The sequence below is a fragment of the Ascaphus truei genome, chromosome 5, assembly GCF_040206685.1.
Source record: "Ascaphus truei isolate aAscTru1 chromosome 5, aAscTru1.hap1, whole genome shotgun sequence".
In the NCBI taxonomy this organism is placed as follows: Eukaryota; Metazoa; Chordata; class Amphibia; order Anura; family Ascaphidae; genus Ascaphus; species Ascaphus truei.
The window spans coordinates 95863671-95881674 of record NC_134487.1 but is presented as its reverse complement, the minus strand read 5'-3'; the positions used below and the strand labels follow the sequence as shown (position 1 = coordinate 95881674).

Sequence of the window (18004 nt, the reverse complement as noted above, 5' to 3'; positions counted from 1 at the left end):
AGCACATACCTTTATCACAGGACGGATGGGTCTGAGAACTCTAATAATCGTAGTGGTCTGTTTTCGATGATGAGAGAGACTATTAATACTAGATGAAGTTAGGGTGATCCTTGGCACAGGCATGATATTGCTGAGAACAGGAGGTGAAGGAGGTTGGCTGTTGCTAGTGGGTTCCTAGTAAAATAAATGGGACAGTTAACATGAAAATAAACAAAAACATTCTCCAACATAGCAAACATATGGTCATTTATACTCAGTTGCAGATAACAAATATTCCTTCCAACACTCTGAAGCAAAAACACATTGGCTTGTGTAATCTATAATAGATGGCATGTTTTACACAATGATAAATGAGGTCTGGTTTCATTCATAGGCATAAAAACAGAGGTTTCAACAAGCCCATGATCCGAACTGGTTTTCAGAAATAGTTTTGACTTTAACACAATTTTCCTCTTAATAAAGCAACTCCATCTTCTACTTGTATTCTATATCAACATTACACTTAACGATTTTCCCTGTAATGTCTGTTTCGAGAGAAATCTAGATTTTTTGCAGGCTGCGATACCTTTTAAGGGACCCAAAATACTTAAAGAGTCTAGTAAGCGGTGATTTATTCAACTAATAAGGCCTCTCAGAATATATGCTGCTGTGTGTGCATACATACTGGTCCTCTTACATGCATGTGTACCTACATAAGACTGAAAGCTATGGTAATTGTACTTTCCCTAACAAACTCACACCCAAAGACCAGTTCCAGCCAATCACACCGATGTTTGTTAACGCAATGTCAGCGATATTACTCGACCATGAAATATACCTCCACTCTACACGTGCTTATCTTTGAAAGGCACATTGTATCTGCTGGGCCTCTCCCGCTTATCTTGAAGAATCCTGCAGCATGACTTCTCGGCAGAGAATCGCAGAAATTGGCGACCACCAGAAACGGCAATAGACGTTTCATTATTTTCCAATTGTAATGTAGAGATGTATATATAAAAGCCATGTCTTTCAAGAGCGAGCAAAACACACACACACACACACACTTTCAAGTACAACATAATGTTAAGGTTCTAACAACATTTTACAAATCTATATTTTGAGGGGGAAACCACATACAGTAGGTGTTCGTACTGGTAGCATTCCTATTTATTTGTAAAATGATTCCCCCTCCACCTCTCTGTTATAAGGCCCTCCTTTGGAATATTTAAAAGGCTTCAATCTTATCTCGTGCCATTCTTTCAGGCTGGACATGTTAAATGTTCTTAAGTTTTTCCTAATAACTTGTATAATGCAAACTGCACATTGTTAACCACCTCCACATTATTAATTATTCCTCTACTTTGATGCTATAACCACCTTAAAACAGAAGGGCTATTGATATACTCATGGGAATTCTTGTTTCAAAGAGGGACTTTGATTAGTTCTTGCGCAATGTAGATGCAATAATGGCAACATATTTAACAGGGCAAAGGAAAAACTACCTCAGGTTTGTATGCCCTTTTATTGGCTAGAGATTTCAATAGCTCTTCACGTAGCAGCATTTCTTCTTCCTCCTCTTCATCTGCAAAGGGAGGTTTGGGTGGCTGTTCGGGTTCTTCTGGAGGGAGCGGGGGAGGTGACAGAGGCGTTTCAGGAGAAACTATGGGGATAACATCTTCACAAAGTATGTTCTCTGATTGAGGAGTCTGAAAATACGGTACATAGAACATGTTAGAATTTTACATAAACAGGCATGCTGAAGGAAAAACAATATTTACACAAATTGTAAACAGAAAAGCCTATTGCTAAACGGTCTGGCAGCAAAAGGTTATTAAATGCGCTGCAATATGTTGCAGTACCATATGAGAGCCAATAGGATTGTAGTTTTGACATCCAATTCATTTATGAATTTCTGAGTGTTTATCTACTAATCTTATTAATGGGTGTAGATTATCGGCAGCTAAAGGGGTTTTACAGTATGATGCCTTACCGATTAGTGAGATTGTTCTAGTAAAACAAGCTTGGTTGCCTCTAAACAAAAGGTCTTTAGTAAGCATTCCTAAATAGGAAGTCAGACACATGCTTTGTTTCATTATTAAACTACACTTCCTGATCTTAGAATGGCACAGGTTTTTTTAAGATGGTTCCCTAAAAACATTTAAAAAAAAAAAAAATAACACTTTGTGCAGCCGATTCCCGGGCACTTAAAAATGACCCATGTTATACATTATGGTAATACGGTGTGCTTGTCCACGTCATTTGATTCCAAAATAAGGGATTTTGTATTTTCTTTTCCATTACAAAGGTTACCTATGGATATAGTAACTCCATAACAATGCAGCACTTACCCATGCTTCACAAGGGAATTGCTCTGTAATACACAATGCTGATGGGACACATCTGACTGTAGTGACACCATGAGAAGGAGGCCGCGCGGGAGAAGCTCCTACGTTTAAAACAAATCAAATATTCAAGCTCAAAGAATCACAATATTAGATTACATTTTAAAATAAATAAATAATTAATTAAAAAAACATTAAATTAGAATACATTTGGTCAAGTTAGGTAAAAAAAAAATAAAGGGGGGGAGAGAGAGGGGGAAGAGAGGTTTATCGACAATGTGACACTGGCAGACCAAGGACCCGGTTATGGAAACTTCTATGCTCTTTGTAGAGCAGTAGTAAGCAACTTAAGCTAAAATCAGTGACCTCATTCTGCAAGGCTGCATGTACCAATCTAGTATATACTGTAGGAATTAAAAAATAGAAATAGAAACAGAATTTAAATACGTAATCTGGGTTTTAGATCGGATTTCATAAGGCAAAATTAGTATTAAAAAATATGTATCACCAAAGAACAGATTTTCTAAAGACAAATATGTTGCATGCACAAAATTATTTCTTTTCTTAGATAAAGTACTTTTTTCTTGCATAACAAGCACAGTAACCAGAACAATGAAAATAAAAAGAAACAGCACTTTGTTATAATTATAAATCACACAGAAGTCACTTTAAACACACACACCACCACAATCCAGCACTAATGCCCAACAATATCTTAGAACAAGTCGAAATGCCTCAAAGACGGGGCCCTGTAACAGTTATCTGGCTGCTGCAAAAGCTAGTGGCAAGACACTGTATAGTGCAGACATATGCCAACAAATTCCAGTTACCCAGTAAAATAATGTAAACGGCAAAGGGAACAGATTTTTTTTCCCCCGCAAGGCTGCTTTAGCAGGTACATTATATAAATAAGAACCAATATTGTTAGCGTTTAAAAAATAAAAATGGGAAGAAAAACAATCAGGATTTGAAAGCAATGAACGGTCTAGGTGGATGAACACAGCAGAGAGAAAAAATAGTGCCATGTGATGTGAAGTAAACAAAGCAAAACAATCAAGTTAGGACAGTCATCACACTTTTTGGCCATGTGAATAAAACTCATTGACCATGTTCTGATTAATGCATGTTTGACCCCTTGCCCCTCTGTCATATTGCAATCTACATGAACAAGAGAGGTGGAGTCTCCTCTTCCATTCCGATTGTGTTCGGAGCTCCACAGGATCTCCCCTAGAAAACCAGCAAAGCTGTTCAGAAGTTCAGACTAAGGCCTCCCGCTGGCGTGCTGAGGCGCGCTGAGGCTCGGGGAAAGCGGGTGCTTTCCCTGGCCTTGCGGGTGCTTTCCCTGCGCGCCGTCAGGGGGCGGGCCGGGGGCGGGCCAGTGACGTCACGGAGCTGGTTCGCCCTCATTGGGTGAACCGCTCACGTGAGCGGCCCTGCGCGCCGGCAAGCAGGGAAATTTTAAATTTCCCTAAGACCTACGCTTCCTTGCGCTTGCGGAAGCGTAGGTGAGCCCCTACTAAAGCCGCTCTAATTGCGGCTGTAGGAGCTCAGTGCTGAGCGGGAGCGCGCCTCAGCGCGCCTCCGCCAGCTTGCAGGCAACATGGCCGAGGCCATAGAAGCAAAAACGTACCTGGGGAGTTTGTTTCACTGTCTGTGTCCATGGCAACTTCGTCATAGTTATCGTACTGGTAAATACCTCCGGCACTCTCCACACACTGCTTATCTGAGGACCGTCTCAGATCTGTGTCTAAAGACTGAAGTCAAAGGAATTTTGAATTACTGATTTCTCATGGAAAATATCAGAATATACATCTTAAAAGCAGCCAGGTTTCATTTTTTTTTAATTTATTTTAATTACAGGATTTAATCAGGGGGTCTCCGGGGCTGAACTGTTAATTTGTAAGGGGTGCCTGTATCTATGTCTATGCAGCCAGGGAACACTATGCCTAACGAAATGATGGCGTTTAAATGTCCCGCATCACGTGGGCCAATAGGAACCATTGAAGTAATCTGTTGCGGCTTCCACTTGGCCCGTGAGACCTGGACATTTAAACTCCACAGAGATACCGGCACCCATACGGAGGCAAGTATCTCTTTAAGCAGGGGGTTCTCGGAGCTGAAATGAATTGGGTCCGCTCCGGAGACACTGCATCAATCCAGTAATAAAAGTAAAAAATGAAACCTGTATTGCCGCTTTAACTGCTCAAATTAAGTGGGTTATGCAAAGATTTTTTTTTTAATACAGTGAGAATCAAAAGTATAGAAAGCCATTAAGAACAGAATAGATTGTGATGAGCAGCATTAGAGAAGTGGAGACAGACAGCAGTATTGCCCAAGTGCATGTGCGCCTCTTCTATAAAGATATTATTACATATTATGATCGGAATTAATAGCATCTCTTTCCTATTGTGCAGTTCGTGTCAAAGGCACTAAAGCAAAACATTTTCCCCCAAACCTTCAAAAATAAATGTGCATAGCAGAGCAATCATTGCAGGCCTTTGTTGTCGAATGGACTTTGAGACCCGATTCTTGCCAGTTACATTATATTGAATTATACTAAATATCAAGAACTGTCCTGTTCAAAATGGCTGACAACCCACCCAGATATATAATAATAAAACATTTTCTTTTAAAAAGGAGGTCTCATTGCATGGTTCTAACTAGCCAATTGAAAACCAAAAAGATCCCAGTGGATACTAGACTGCTATGCGAACCTGCAAAGAAAAGACAAGGGTAGAGGCAACAGCAGATGCGTTTGAATTCCCAGGCATGGTATGCAGTAACTCACCTTGCTCCTTTGTTTCGTCTTCTCCCCTACAAGCTTCATGAATCGATTATATTGCTCTTCTTGATTTGAGAGGTCTCTGATCTGCCTGATTTCTTCTTCTCTTTTTCTTCTCTCCTCTTCTTCTGCTTGTTTCCTCTTCTCGTCCTCTTCTTCCTTCCTGCGTTTCTCCTCATCTTTCTGTTGCTGCAGTTTCTTCCACGCTTTTGTTTGTTGTCTTCTAAGTGCTTGTTTGGCTTCATGAATGAAAGAAACATTTCGATTCATGATCGTATGCAACGGTCAGGGCATGAAAGACTTATAGCCCATCCCCACATATACCATCTAACAAATGCTTTCTTTTATGGGGGCCACGTTTGTTACTTGTATTGTACTGTATGTCTTTATTTATATAGCGCTTCACAGTAGTAATACACGTGGTGATCATATAAATGGGAATAAGTGCTTCAGACATAAAAGTAACATTAAGAGGAGTCCCTGCTCCGAGGAGCTTACAATCTAATTGGTAACTTCAATTATATAATTATAATATTATTATTGGTTACTTCAGCAATAATATTCCACATAGTTTGTATTATTTTCTATTTATACGATTGTCATATGAATTACTAATGTGAAGCGCTATGTACACTAATGGCGCTATATAAAGACATACATACATACATACATGCACATAGCATACTATTTTTTGTGACTATTCTGCAAAAATATCACAATCATTTGCAAACCTATATCAATACATAGGGAGATTGTATTATTCAGCAATGCACATTGTATTATTCAGCAATGCACAAACAGTCCACACTGAATTCATGTGGTGTAACTCCTGTCTGCTCAGCCTCCCAAAAATATGGTAAATTCATTTTAAATTGTATGTCTTTATTTATATAGCGCCATTAATGTACATAGCGCTTCACAGTAGTAATACATGTGGTAATCTAATAAATAACAGATAATATAAATAACAGACCATGGGAATAAGTGCATTAGACAAACATAACATTAAGGAAGAGGAGTCCCTACCCCGAGGAGCTTACAATCTAATTGGTAGGTAGGGAGAACGTACAGAGACAGTAGGAGGGAGTTCTGGTAAGTGCGTCTGCAGGTGGCCAAGCTGTATGTATCATGTGTTCAGAATAGCCACAGTCCTATTCATATGCTTCTTTAAGCAAGTGTGTCTTAAGGTGGGTCTTAAAGGTGGATAGAGAGGGTGCTAGTCGGGTACTGAGGGGAAGGGCATTCCAGAGGTGTGGGGCAGTCAGTGAAAAAGGTTTAAGGCGGGAGAGGGCTTTAGATAAAAAGGGGGTAGAAAGAAGACATCCTTGAGCAGAACGCAAGAGTCGGGGTGGTGCATAGCGAGAAATTAGGGCTGAGATGTAAGGAGGGGCAGAAGAGTGTAAAGCTTTAAAAGTGAGGAGAAGAATGGAGTGTGAGATGCAGGATTTGATTGGAAGCCAGGAGAGGGATTTCAACAGGGGAGGCGCTGAGACAGATCTAGGAAAGAGTAGAGTGATTCTGGCAGCAGCATTTAGGATAGATTGTAGGGGAGACAGGTGAGAGGCAGGAAGGCCGGACAGCAGGAGGTTACAGTAATCAAGACGGGAGAGAATGAGGACTTGAGTCAGAGTTTTAGCAGTCGAGCAACAGAGGAAAGGGCGTATCTTTGTTATATTGCGGAGGAAAAAGCGACAAGTTTTAGAAATGTTTTGAATGTGAGGGGCGAATGTGAGAGAGGAGTCGAGTGTGACCCCTAGGCAGCGTGTTTGGGCTACTGGGTGGATGATCGTAGTTCCAACAGTAATGTGGAAGGAGGTAGTAGGGCCAGGTTTGGGAGGAAGTATGAGGAGCTCTGTTTTAGCCATGTTGAGTTTAAGGCGACGGAGGGCCATCCAGGATGATATAGCAGAGAGACATTCAGAAACTTTGGTCTGTATAGCAGGTGTAAGGTCAGGTGTTGAAAAGTATATTTGTGTGTCGTCAGCATAGAGGTGATATTTAAACCCAAAAGATGTTATTAGGTCACCTAGAGAGAGTGTGTACAGAGAAAAGAGAAGAGGTCCCAGGACAGAGCCCTGGGGTACCCCCACAGAGAGATCAATAGAGGAGGAGGTGTTAGCAGAAGAGACACTGAAAGTATGATGGGAGAGGTAGGATGAGATCCAGGATAGAGCTTTGTTCCGAATACCAAAAGTATGGAGAATGTGAAGGAGAAGAGGGTGGTCCACAGTATCAAATGCTGCAGAGAGGTCGAGTAATATGAGCAGAGTGTAATGACCTCTGTCTTTGGCAGCATGGAGGTCGTCAGTTATTTTAGTGAGGGCTGTTTCCATGGAGTGAGCAGTGCGGAAGCCAGATTGTAGAGGGTCTAGGAGAGAATAGGTGTTGAGAAAATGGAGCAAGCGAGAGAATACAAGACGTTCAAGGAGTTTAGAGGCAAAAGGCAGGAGGGAGACGGGTCAATAGTTAGAACGACAGGTAGGGTCAAGCTTGCTGTTTTTGAGTAATGGTATGACTGTTGCATGTTTGAAGGAGGATGGAAAGGTTCCAGAGCAGAGGGAGGAGTTAAAAATGTGTGTGAGCGTAGGGATTATAGTAGGAGCACGAGGTTTTAGGAGATGGGAGGGAATGGGGTCAAGAGGGCAAGTGGTAGAGGGAGAAGTGGCGATCAACAGCGACACATCCTCCTCTGAGACAGTGGAAAAAGAGTCAAGGAAGGCAGGAGGAGAGTTAGGAAGAGGTGTAGGATGGGAGGAAGAAACAGAGGGGATGTTCTGACGTATGGATTCCACCTTTTCCTTAAAATAGTCAGCAAAGTCCTGAGCGGAAATGGAGGAAGGAGAGGCAGCCGAGGGTGGTTTGAGTAGAGTATCAAAGACAGAGAACAGTCGGCGTGGGTTAGACTTGTGCATGTTGATTAGTGCAGAAAAGTAGGCTTGTTTAGCTTGGGAGAGGGCATAAATTTGTAGTGAAGGAAGTCTGCGAGAGTGTGAGACTTCCTCCAGAGGCGTTCAGAGGAACGAGTGGAGGAACGCAGCATGTGTGTGGGAATTTAGCCAGGGTCTAGGGTTAGAAGGGCGAGTGCGGCAGAGAGAAAGTGGGGCATGTAGATCAAGAGTGGAGGACAAGACAGAGTTGTAGTTCCTGACCAGGTTGTCGGGGTCTGTAGCAGAGCTGAGAGAGGAGAGGGAGGAGCTTAAAGTGGACTCAAAGTCAGGTAAGTGAATAGAGCGCAGGTTTCTGCAGAACCGGGGGGTAGATGGAGGTGGAGAAGGGGAGAAGCGAGATAGAGAGAATGAGATGAGGGTCAGAGAGAGGAAAAGGGGAAATGGAGAAATCGGAGAGAGAGAAGTTCTTAGTGAAAACCAGGTCTAAGTAGTGGCCATCCTTGTGGGTGCTGGCTGCAGTCCACTGTTGAAGGCCAAAAGACGAGGTTAGAGAAAGAAAGCGGGAAGCCCAAGAGAGAGAGGGGTCATCAATGTGGCAATTGAAGTCCCCAAGGAGAAGAACAGGGGAGTCTGAGGAGAGGAAGAAAGAGAGCCAGGATTCAAAGTGAGAGAGAAAGGCAGAAGAGGGATGAGTAGAGGTAGGTGGGCGATAGATGACCGCCACATGAACAGGGAGAGGAGAGAAAGTCTGGACAGTGTGAGCCTCAAAAGGAGGGAAAAGCAAGAGAGGGAGGAATAGGAAGGGTTCGGTAACGACAGAGAGAGGAGAGCAGGAGCCCCATGCCTCCACCCCTGCCATCAGTGCGCGGAGTGTGGGAGAAGGAAAGGCCACCATACGAGAGGGCAGCTTCCAGAGCAGAGTCAGTCTGAGTGAGCCAGGTCTCAGTTATGGCAAATAGGAGCAGGGAGTGAGAGAAAAAGAAGTCATGTACAGATAGGAACTTGTTAGAGAGGGAGCGAGCATTCCAAAGGGCACAGGAGAAAGGGAGAGAGGAGGGAGGGTGACAGGGGATGGGTATGAGGTTGGAGGGGTTGACACCAGAAGGAGTAGAGGTTGCAGTTGGCAGGCGAGGACGAGCGCTTGTAGGAATAAGACAGGGACCAGGATTGGGAGAGATATCCCCAGAAGCAAGGAGAAGCATGGATAGAAAATGTTAAGTATTGCTCAGGTTACATTCATTATTTATTTCGATCCTAACTACACCACATACTACAGATCAGCCATATGGTACTTCATGTTTAGCGCACTGGGGGTCCAGCGGCATGAAGGCCACTGGATCTCTGGTATTTTTGGGTCATGTGATCGATCCTCGTGACTGGCGCCTGGATGCCATAAACAGAAGTCGAGCAGTCAGCCCCATCACCCACTAGAAAACGAGCAAGTGCAGGCAACCTTTGGTGTGCCACAGCCTCTACCGTACAGGTATGTTACAAGGGCACTGTTCTGATTAATTAGGATTGCATCGTTTAGGAGAACACAAAAATAATTAAGGCCATACCTGCGTAAGCCGGGCTGCTAGCTTTCCGTGTCCAATGGGAATTTGTGCTAGTCCTCACTTTTTGAGGCTCTGTTTTGGGCTTGGTTAGTTTCTCCTTGCTCTCTTTCATGACTTGATGTTCTTTTTGCTGCCATTTCTTACTTGCAGACTGCAGAGCCAGAAGTCGCAAATGGAGCTCCGACAACTCTTCCTCCTCCTCGACAGGCTTCTAGGAAGAAAAAAAAAATGGAGTATTGTGTCATGTTCACAAAACTGAAAATATTTGGTCAAATGTAGAAAAGACCACTTGTAAGCACTATTTGATACAGAGAAAACATTGACTTCAGATATGCCACGGCCCAGCGTGAGCAAAAACATCCCTGGGATACAATGACTTAAATTGAGCACATTAAGCAGGTACTGTAAATGTACAATGAGTTATTCTGCCCGCAGTCTGTTTTAAACCCTACAGGATCACAGTGTCTGCAATGTATTGCAGATCAATGTTGTAAAATCCCCTGTGCACGGAAGAGTTTAAAAAAGTGCTTCAAGCACAAAAAGTCATTTCACGAACATCCAACAAATTAACTGAATGTACTAGCCTTGAAGACTGTCAAGACTAGCCTGTCGAGAAAAATTAAATAATAACCTTTCCCTGTACACTTGTAGAATTTTACTTTAAGAGGGTAGCATTAAATATGTTCTTATTGGATGAAGATGTAATTGTGATGTATTTGATGCAGTAGTAAAGGAAGAAAACAATTTCCTCATACCAGAGTTGGGAAAAGGACCCATGCCACAATCGTTGGATCCCCCACAGCTCAAAAATACAGGAAAGGAGTCGATGGGATTGTTGTGCAACATGTTCAAGTTGTGCATCTTTAAAGCAGACTCACTAAAACAAAAGGCTTGGATGGTGGAAGCTAGCAATAGATTTCAGTGCCCATCAACTCAATATTACAATCTTGATGTGTACTATTTTGAGAAGGGATCATTTCAAATACAAGGTCAAATAAAGGTAGAAGCATTTTCTTACCTCATTTGCTTCATCTGTAGTGTTACTGTCACAGGAAACATTCTGCTCCGAATGAATAGATTCTGCAAGGAAGCACAGGCAGCAATTGCATAGAGCCCATGTTAGTATACAAATTTACAATTTATCCGCAGAAAGAAAAAGCTGCCCACACGTACAAAGTGCTCTGCCATATTTCTTGTCCAGGACTATAAAGCATTTGGCCATAATACGAGTTAGCCCAAATAGAAGTGTTTCAGCCTATGGTTATCTGTTTAAAATGATAGGGTGAACATGGATGTGTGACTGGCTGGAAGGCTTGGAAAGCTCGTGAACAGCACAAGTGCACCATGAAAACATTTTTTAGGCTCAATACTTTTTTTTTTTTTAAACTAAAAAAAAAATATAACAAAAATAACTTTGAAAAATTAAGGAGTCCTTGTAATGTTACATCAAAAAGAACCAGAGATCACGACGCCTTTATTCCTAAAAGTAACATTAAAATGCTATGGCATGAAAGGCAGATGAACTTTCATGCTGCACAATTGTGTTACAAAGAATGTGATCACTTCGAAGAGCGGTCACGTGATCCCTCAGTGCTGGTGGGTCTGTGGCTGCGGAGGTCACAAAACCTGGCACTAAAGGGATTAAAGCAGCAGCACCTCCACCTTCCCCTATTTGTTTGCTTGTTTAAAGCAGCCTTGGAACGGGAGGAGTCTCCCAGAGCTTGACTTAGTCCGGAGATACTAGTGAAATTGGGTTTAAAATTTCCCTCAGAAAAAAAACACAATAGCTTGCCAAATCTCGGGCCTATAGGAAGCACCAACCGGAATGGGACATTTGGCCACAACCAACACGCCACCGCTGCCACAGGGCAGGTCAGCGCTTGACATTTTTCCACAATTTCATCCGTGCGCTGGACCCAACAAGCCAGATCTGATAAGTGCATGTTTAGATGTCCCGTGAGAGACTGCTACGCTGCCTAAACCGGACGCTCTGACACGCCATCTTTAAATGTCGCCATTTAAAGATGGTGCGAAGTGGCCAGTCTAGACAGAGTAGTGGTCCAGCTCAGGACATTTAAATATACACTTATCAGATCTGTCTTGTCAGAACGCTGGTGGCATTTTGGTTGCAGACAAACGTCCTAGGACCAGTGCAAACATCTGGGGAACCACGGGGTCTCGAGTTAAAAATATATAGTGTGGTTCAGCTCCGAAACACCTCCTCGGGTAGTTAGGTGGGACTTCTGCTTTAAGTTATCAAGATAATCATTGCTTTGTACACTTCAGGCCGGTATTACAAGGTTAAAACAACCTTTTTTGTATGTTTCCAACATTTGTATTATATAGAACATGCTTCTGCATTTAATTTCTCAGATTTTAGCACGGTTGCACATTTGACATAGTATTCACTCCATATGCCAACACAGAGCAACCAGAGAAAGCCTATGCATGTCACTGTACCAGCAAGAACAGTATTAATATTTTATCCTCATTGGCTGTACAACTGTTAAGCCAACGTGTGGGTTTAGGGTGTGCGTTTTGTATAGCTTTGCCTTTCCGAATACTGTTTGCACTAGTACTTTCATGACAAGATCTGCTCTTTATGGAACCAAAATACTACAACAACAGTGCATGGGTATAGTGAGCAATATAGTTAGCACAGTGTTTTTCAACAGGGGTTCCTGGGAAACCCTGAGTTCCTCGGGCATCCCTAAAGTGTTCCCTGCAATTTTCAGGCCATTTGAAAATTGTACCCAATACAGAAGAATTTCAATGCATCCGATCTCGGACACATCATAAACGGTTGAGGTTCCTTACAATACATCTGACCTGACGCGCAATTAAAGAGGGTTGGGGTTTGTTACAATGCATCTGATGTCAGATGCTAAATGTGACGTTTGGCCTTAACACTTCGCCACAGGGCAGCTCGCCGCTATGTCAGGTCTGCCGCGCCCAACAACTGCATGACCAGATCGCCTGCTGTCTGCCGTGCTTCACCGCCCGCTCAAACAACTGCATGTTTAAATGTCCTGCGCAGGACCGCTACACTGCCTAGACAGGCCGCTCCATCTTTAAATGTCCCGCACGATGGAACGGCCTGTCTAGGCAGTGAAGGGGTCCCACGCGGGACATTTAAACATGCAGTTGTCGGAGCGGGAGGCGCAGCATGGCAGACTTTACTTGTTGGGTCATGTGCACGGTAGACAGTTGGGCGTTTGTTGCGGTGGACATCACGGCAACGGAACGTCTGCGGCATTTTGTTTGCAGCCAAACGTCCTAGAACGCTCAGACGCGCTATTAGAGGGTTGGGATTCTGCAGAATTTCACAATATAATTATAGGGTTCCCTAAACTAACAAAAAAACACAATACCTTGCTTGAGTTCTATGACTTCGTTGTTAACCTGAAGCTCTATTGTTTCTTCGCCAACTGTCTTTTTTTCCTTTTGCTCAGTAACCAGTTTTAGTTTCTGCCTGAGAGGTTTTAACTCGAAGGCCTGGAACGTCTTCACCACAGGTTTTGCCTCAGGGGGCACCTCTATTACCACATCTTTTGCAACACTGTTTTCTTCTTGAACAGCAGGCTCCACAGTGTTTTCCACTTTCACATTCTCTTCCTGGAAAGTCAGGTGAAGTTTCTCATCTTTGTTAATGGATTCAAGTTCAAGCTTTATCTGCTTATATTTTAAGAGTAGATCTTCAAAGCTCTCTTCCTCGCAGTTCTCATTTCTTGACAAGTAAGTAGACTTTCTAGGAGGCGACCGTACAACAATTTTGGCTGAGAGATTTGTTAAGAAAATTTCACTGTAATGCATCTGAAAAATTAGATAACTTACAATAAGAGGGTCCCAATAGGACAACTAAGAAAATGCTGTGACATCGAATTCTCAGATCTTTTTGTACTGGTAACAATAAGAGCAATATTACTCCACACAAATATTATGAGTAACTAAGGACCAATTGGAGATATTTGGATGCGGAGTTCCAATAAACAAACATTTAAAAATGTAGCCATCACATGAGGGACCAGAGTAAACCACCTTGACAGGACAGTCTAATAAATAGGCGGTATTTAAATTCTAAAATATTAGATTACACTGCACGGTTTTTCTTAAATCCCTTAATGCTCAATATTTATGCACTGCAACTTAAGGACGCAATTATAAAGGTGGCGAGCGACGCTGCGCGCCACCAGAACAAATGTATGTACACTCATGCAGCCCACGACTGCAATACTCATTAAGAAAAAATAATTGTCTCTCACACATGATGGCTGGGGTGACGTGAGCGGTTCACCCAATGGGGGTGAACCGCTCACATGACGTCATGGCCACGCCTGCGCAGACCTCAGTGCAGGTTTCACGCGTGCGTGACGTCATGTGCTCCATCGCGCACGCAGAGCAACTATAATCGCGGCCTAATACACTCACCAATTCATCACTAAAAAGTGGGTCATAAAGGCCATAAAAATAAATTAATAATTTGATTACCTCCGAATTGTGATTTAGAAAAGTAATTATAATGAAATTACTTAACGTCATACCGAACAACCATTTCACAATTAACATTGTCCGACAGAGAAAAACATTTTAAAAAAATAAATAAAAGATGGGACTCTTTCGTAGCTGAATAAAGTGTTGACGCTATTCCAAAAAGTTTGTAAATCAGATCTGTGTTGTAAAGTAGTTTTCAGACAATCTGATTGGTACCTTTATTAACTCACGACAAATGTTCAGAGTATATCTTCATAAACTGCACACCGTTTGTCTTTACAGTTTTGTTCTCTGTGTCCTCATTTTTGAAGGCATAAGAATCTTTTCGTTATGACATCATAAAGGCATCAATAGGAGGATTTAAAAATGACTTCAACTCAGACTTTGGAATGGCTTCACTTTCCTCAGCTACAAACAAGCCCCATCTAGAAAATCTCAAAAAGTTGTCTGTTTTTGTAGTTATTTTCCCATACCTCATTTTTGTAGACATGTGTAAATGTGGATGTGTATAGTAATAAATTGGAAATAGAGCTCACATCGTTTATGTATTTTTTTTTATATGTAATATTCTGCTAATAGTGTCTGCATAATTGCAGTTAAACCAGTTATACTAAAAAAAAAAAAAAACTTGCTCCCTTCCTTAGACATTAGCTCAGACGCTCTGAGATATGGACACATGACTAAGTGTTGACTCATGCATTTCTTGCTTCATAGAGCCTGAGGACATCTTCCTTTGATTGCGACAAAAATAAAAATTATTTTTCCCCCACAAAACATATCAATGGCAGTATTTGGCTGCCATTTTTATACCTTGATTTTAAGTTCCTCCAATCACTAGCTATTTTATTCAGGGCATGTTATTTTTCAATAAACTACAAAAAAAAATTATTACAAGTTATGACTCGACATCACCAATATATTTTACAACCGAGTGAGGTTTAGAACTTCATTCTTACCCATTAGCTTCCAGATATTACAAAGCATCACTGACACCGCCCACCCCCCCTCTAGCCGCAAAGCTGCTAGATGGAAAACATGTTACCCTCCATACTTTGTGTGTTATATACAATGTTTTCAACCCGCTACATGGGATACCCCAACAAGGTCATGTTTTAGGATAACCATCTAATCAATATCTAAAAGTGTAAATGTTTGGGCTCAGTAATGTGTGGATTATTTATAAAATCTGGTCCCACCAAGTTAACCCAAGTACAGTGTTGAAAACACGGAAGTAATACAGGCATACCCCGCATTAACGTACGCAATGGGACCGGAGCATGTATGTAAAGCGAAAATGCACAAAGTGAAGCACTACCTTTTCCCACTTATCGATGCATGTACTGTACTGCAATCGTTATATAAGTGCATAACTGATGTAAATAACGCATGTGTAACAGGCTCTATAGTCTCCCTGCTTGCGCACAGCTTCGGTACAGGTAGGGAGCCGGTATTGCTGTTCATGACGTGATGACAGGCGCATGCGTGAGCTGCCGTTTGCCTATTGGGCGATATGTACTTACTCGCGAGTGTACTTAAAGTGAGTGTACTTAAAGAAGGGTATGCCTGTATACACTTTCTAACACTGACCCTATATTGTACATTGGACGAGATTAACAGTTCAATCCCCATGTTAACTACCATTCGTGTCAACAGTAAGTAATGGAGAGCTGTGATATGCTTTATTGGAGTTTAGTGAATCTCCCCCACTGTTATGGCACAGATAGGCTGGATTTTGGGGTCCCCTGCAGTCAATTTTAAGTATTCACCGGTCATTTCCCATATTTAGTTACATTTCACCTGTCAAAGGAAAAAAACAGCGAACAACTCTATAGTATAGTCAAAATATTTTAAGCAAATGTAAAAAAGATGGCGAGTACTGCACATACATCAGTTTAGATCATAACAAGCATTACATGTATGGGCATGTTACTACAACGGTGCTCTGCTGGTCTCCTCATCCGACAGGCATCACAGCAGTCCACTTCCAGGAAAAGTATTGCTCAACGTCACTCTCGGTAGCCGGGTATTGCTGTTTCCTGGTGATCGCCGTCAGTGATTCCAGATGTCTCCGTTTCGGATTGGCGCTAGTAACCTACACATTTCTTTGTTTGAATCTACTTCATCAGGGATCCCTAATGAAGTAGATTCAAACTACTAAACGCGTAGGATATTCGTAAACCATTATTGGTTATATGGACTCCTTTCTGCACAAGACTCCCTGTGTTAACTAGCTTTTGTCTCTGACTACAACCAGACAGTCCCTTACCAGTGACAAGTCTAATGACGTCAGTGGCTGCCGCTTTGAGACGCAGCAGGTGTTCCTTCCTGGTACACAACCAGACTCATGCAGGAGCCTCCCCAGTAACTAGTCTACCACTAGCGCCAATCTGAAACGGAGACATCTGGAAACACTGACAGTGATCACCAGGAAACAGCAGTACCCGCCTACCGAGAGTGATGTTGAGCAATACTTTTCCGGGAAGTGGACCGCCGTGATGCCCATCGGATGAGGAGACTAGCAGAGCGCCGTTATAGCATCATGTGCCTATACATGTAATGCTTGTTATTATCTAAACTGATGTACGTGCGATACTCACCATCTTTTACATATGCTTAAAATATTTTGAATATACTACACAGAGTTGTGCGCTGCTTTTTCCTTTTACTAGATGCCGATCCATCGTGAGTGAATAGCAGCAGACTATTAACACAAGGTCACTTGTTATTTTTCTTTGTATTGTTTCTTCACTTCACTGAAGGGTAATGAACACTATATCACAGTTGAAAGGTATATTATTTTCAATATATGTTACTTATTATTGAAGAATCTTTCACGGAATATTCACAATTGGTTGGGCAGATTTTCAAAAAAAATCACTATTTAACCTGACAGGTCCTGTTCAGAGACTATTAAACAGACTATGGCAATGTCAGCATTAACACTCTGCAGCCAGCCAAAAAGGTTACCAACCATTTATAGCTGTGCTGGATCCTAAAAGGTTCACATGGATGTACAATTGAATCCCTTCCCACTACTATGCAAATAACAGGCATATCATACATATATACAAAGAGATGGCATTCATACAGATATACAAAGATGGTGCATACACATATACACACACACACGATATGGTTTTGAAGCAAAAGGTGGCACTGTGTGCTCATTTGCATGTCATTTCCCAGAATCCCTTGCGTCAGTGGGTGATAATGGTGAAAGGCATAGTTGCAGAGCTAAGACAAGCAAATGAGCATACATTCATATTTCCATTTGAGAGAGATATATAGATATATATAGATATATATAGATATATACACACACACATACACACACATTAAATAAAGTCCTGGCGCTGCTGCTAGTCTCCCTCCCCTCCCAGGCAGCCCATGAAGGATACGTTTCCGTGGGGACGGCTCCCCCCAGCCGGAGCTGGGCCTCTGCCCGCTGGGTTTCACCCCTCGCTCCCCCCACTCCCGCTCCCACGAGCGGGCCCCTCTGCCCCGGCCCACCCAGCCACGGGTGCGGAACCGGCCCAGCGCGTTGTTGCTACGCTCCCAGAACGAGGGCCTCTGGTTATCGTCCCCCGGCTGCTGCGTGCGGAGCGGCGGTCGGTACTGCTCCTTGGGCCTGTAGCCGTGGGGAAGCCTCGGCGGCGGCGGGCGAGGCCGGTATGCGTGAGGAGGGCCGCGGCTCGCCGTCCTGGGCCTGGCTGGCTGAGGGCTGTCGGGCCGGACGCTGTCGTCGCTGATCTCCCCGTCCTCCAGCTCCCCCTCCTCCCGCGGGGACAGCCCGCGCGGGACCGGTTTGGACATGACAAGGGCCTGTGACGTGTGACAAACCCAAGCGCGAGACTCATACACTCGCTCCCCGCGAGCCGATCTCGGACATCTCAGTGTCTATTACTGCGTGCGTGCCAGGGAGTAGTAGGTGGAGCGTAGTCTCGCGAGAAGTCTCACAGTCGTCTT

At 42.9% G+C, this 18004-nt stretch overlaps 1 protein-coding gene across 1 annotated transcript in view; it reads right to left on the bottom strand.

Moving 5' to 3' along the window:
- ZFC3H1 (zinc finger C3H1-type containing) overlaps window positions 1-17983 on the bottom strand; it is a 54032-nt gene extending 36049 nt beyond the window's left edge. Inside the window, exons 1-9 of the mRNA XM_075600234.1 lie at window positions 17437-17983; window positions 12919-13323; window positions 10566-10627; window positions 9551-9758; window positions 5110-5342; window positions 3952-4075; window positions 2328-2425; window positions 1482-1685; window positions 10-174 (exon numbers count right to left, since the gene is read on the bottom strand). Of these exons, the coding sequence (XP_075456349.1) occupies window positions 10-174; window positions 1482-1685; window positions 2328-2425; window positions 3952-4075; window positions 5110-5342; window positions 9551-9758; window positions 10566-10627; window positions 12919-13323; window positions 17437-17851 (1914 nt within the window). The 5' untranslated portion in view covers window positions 17852-17983. The remainder of the gene's footprint in view (window positions 1-9; window positions 175-1481; window positions 1686-2327; window positions 2426-3951; window positions 4076-5109; window positions 5343-9550; window positions 9759-10565; window positions 10628-12918; window positions 13324-17436) is intronic.
- Window positions 17984-18004: the final 21 nt, after the last annotated feature.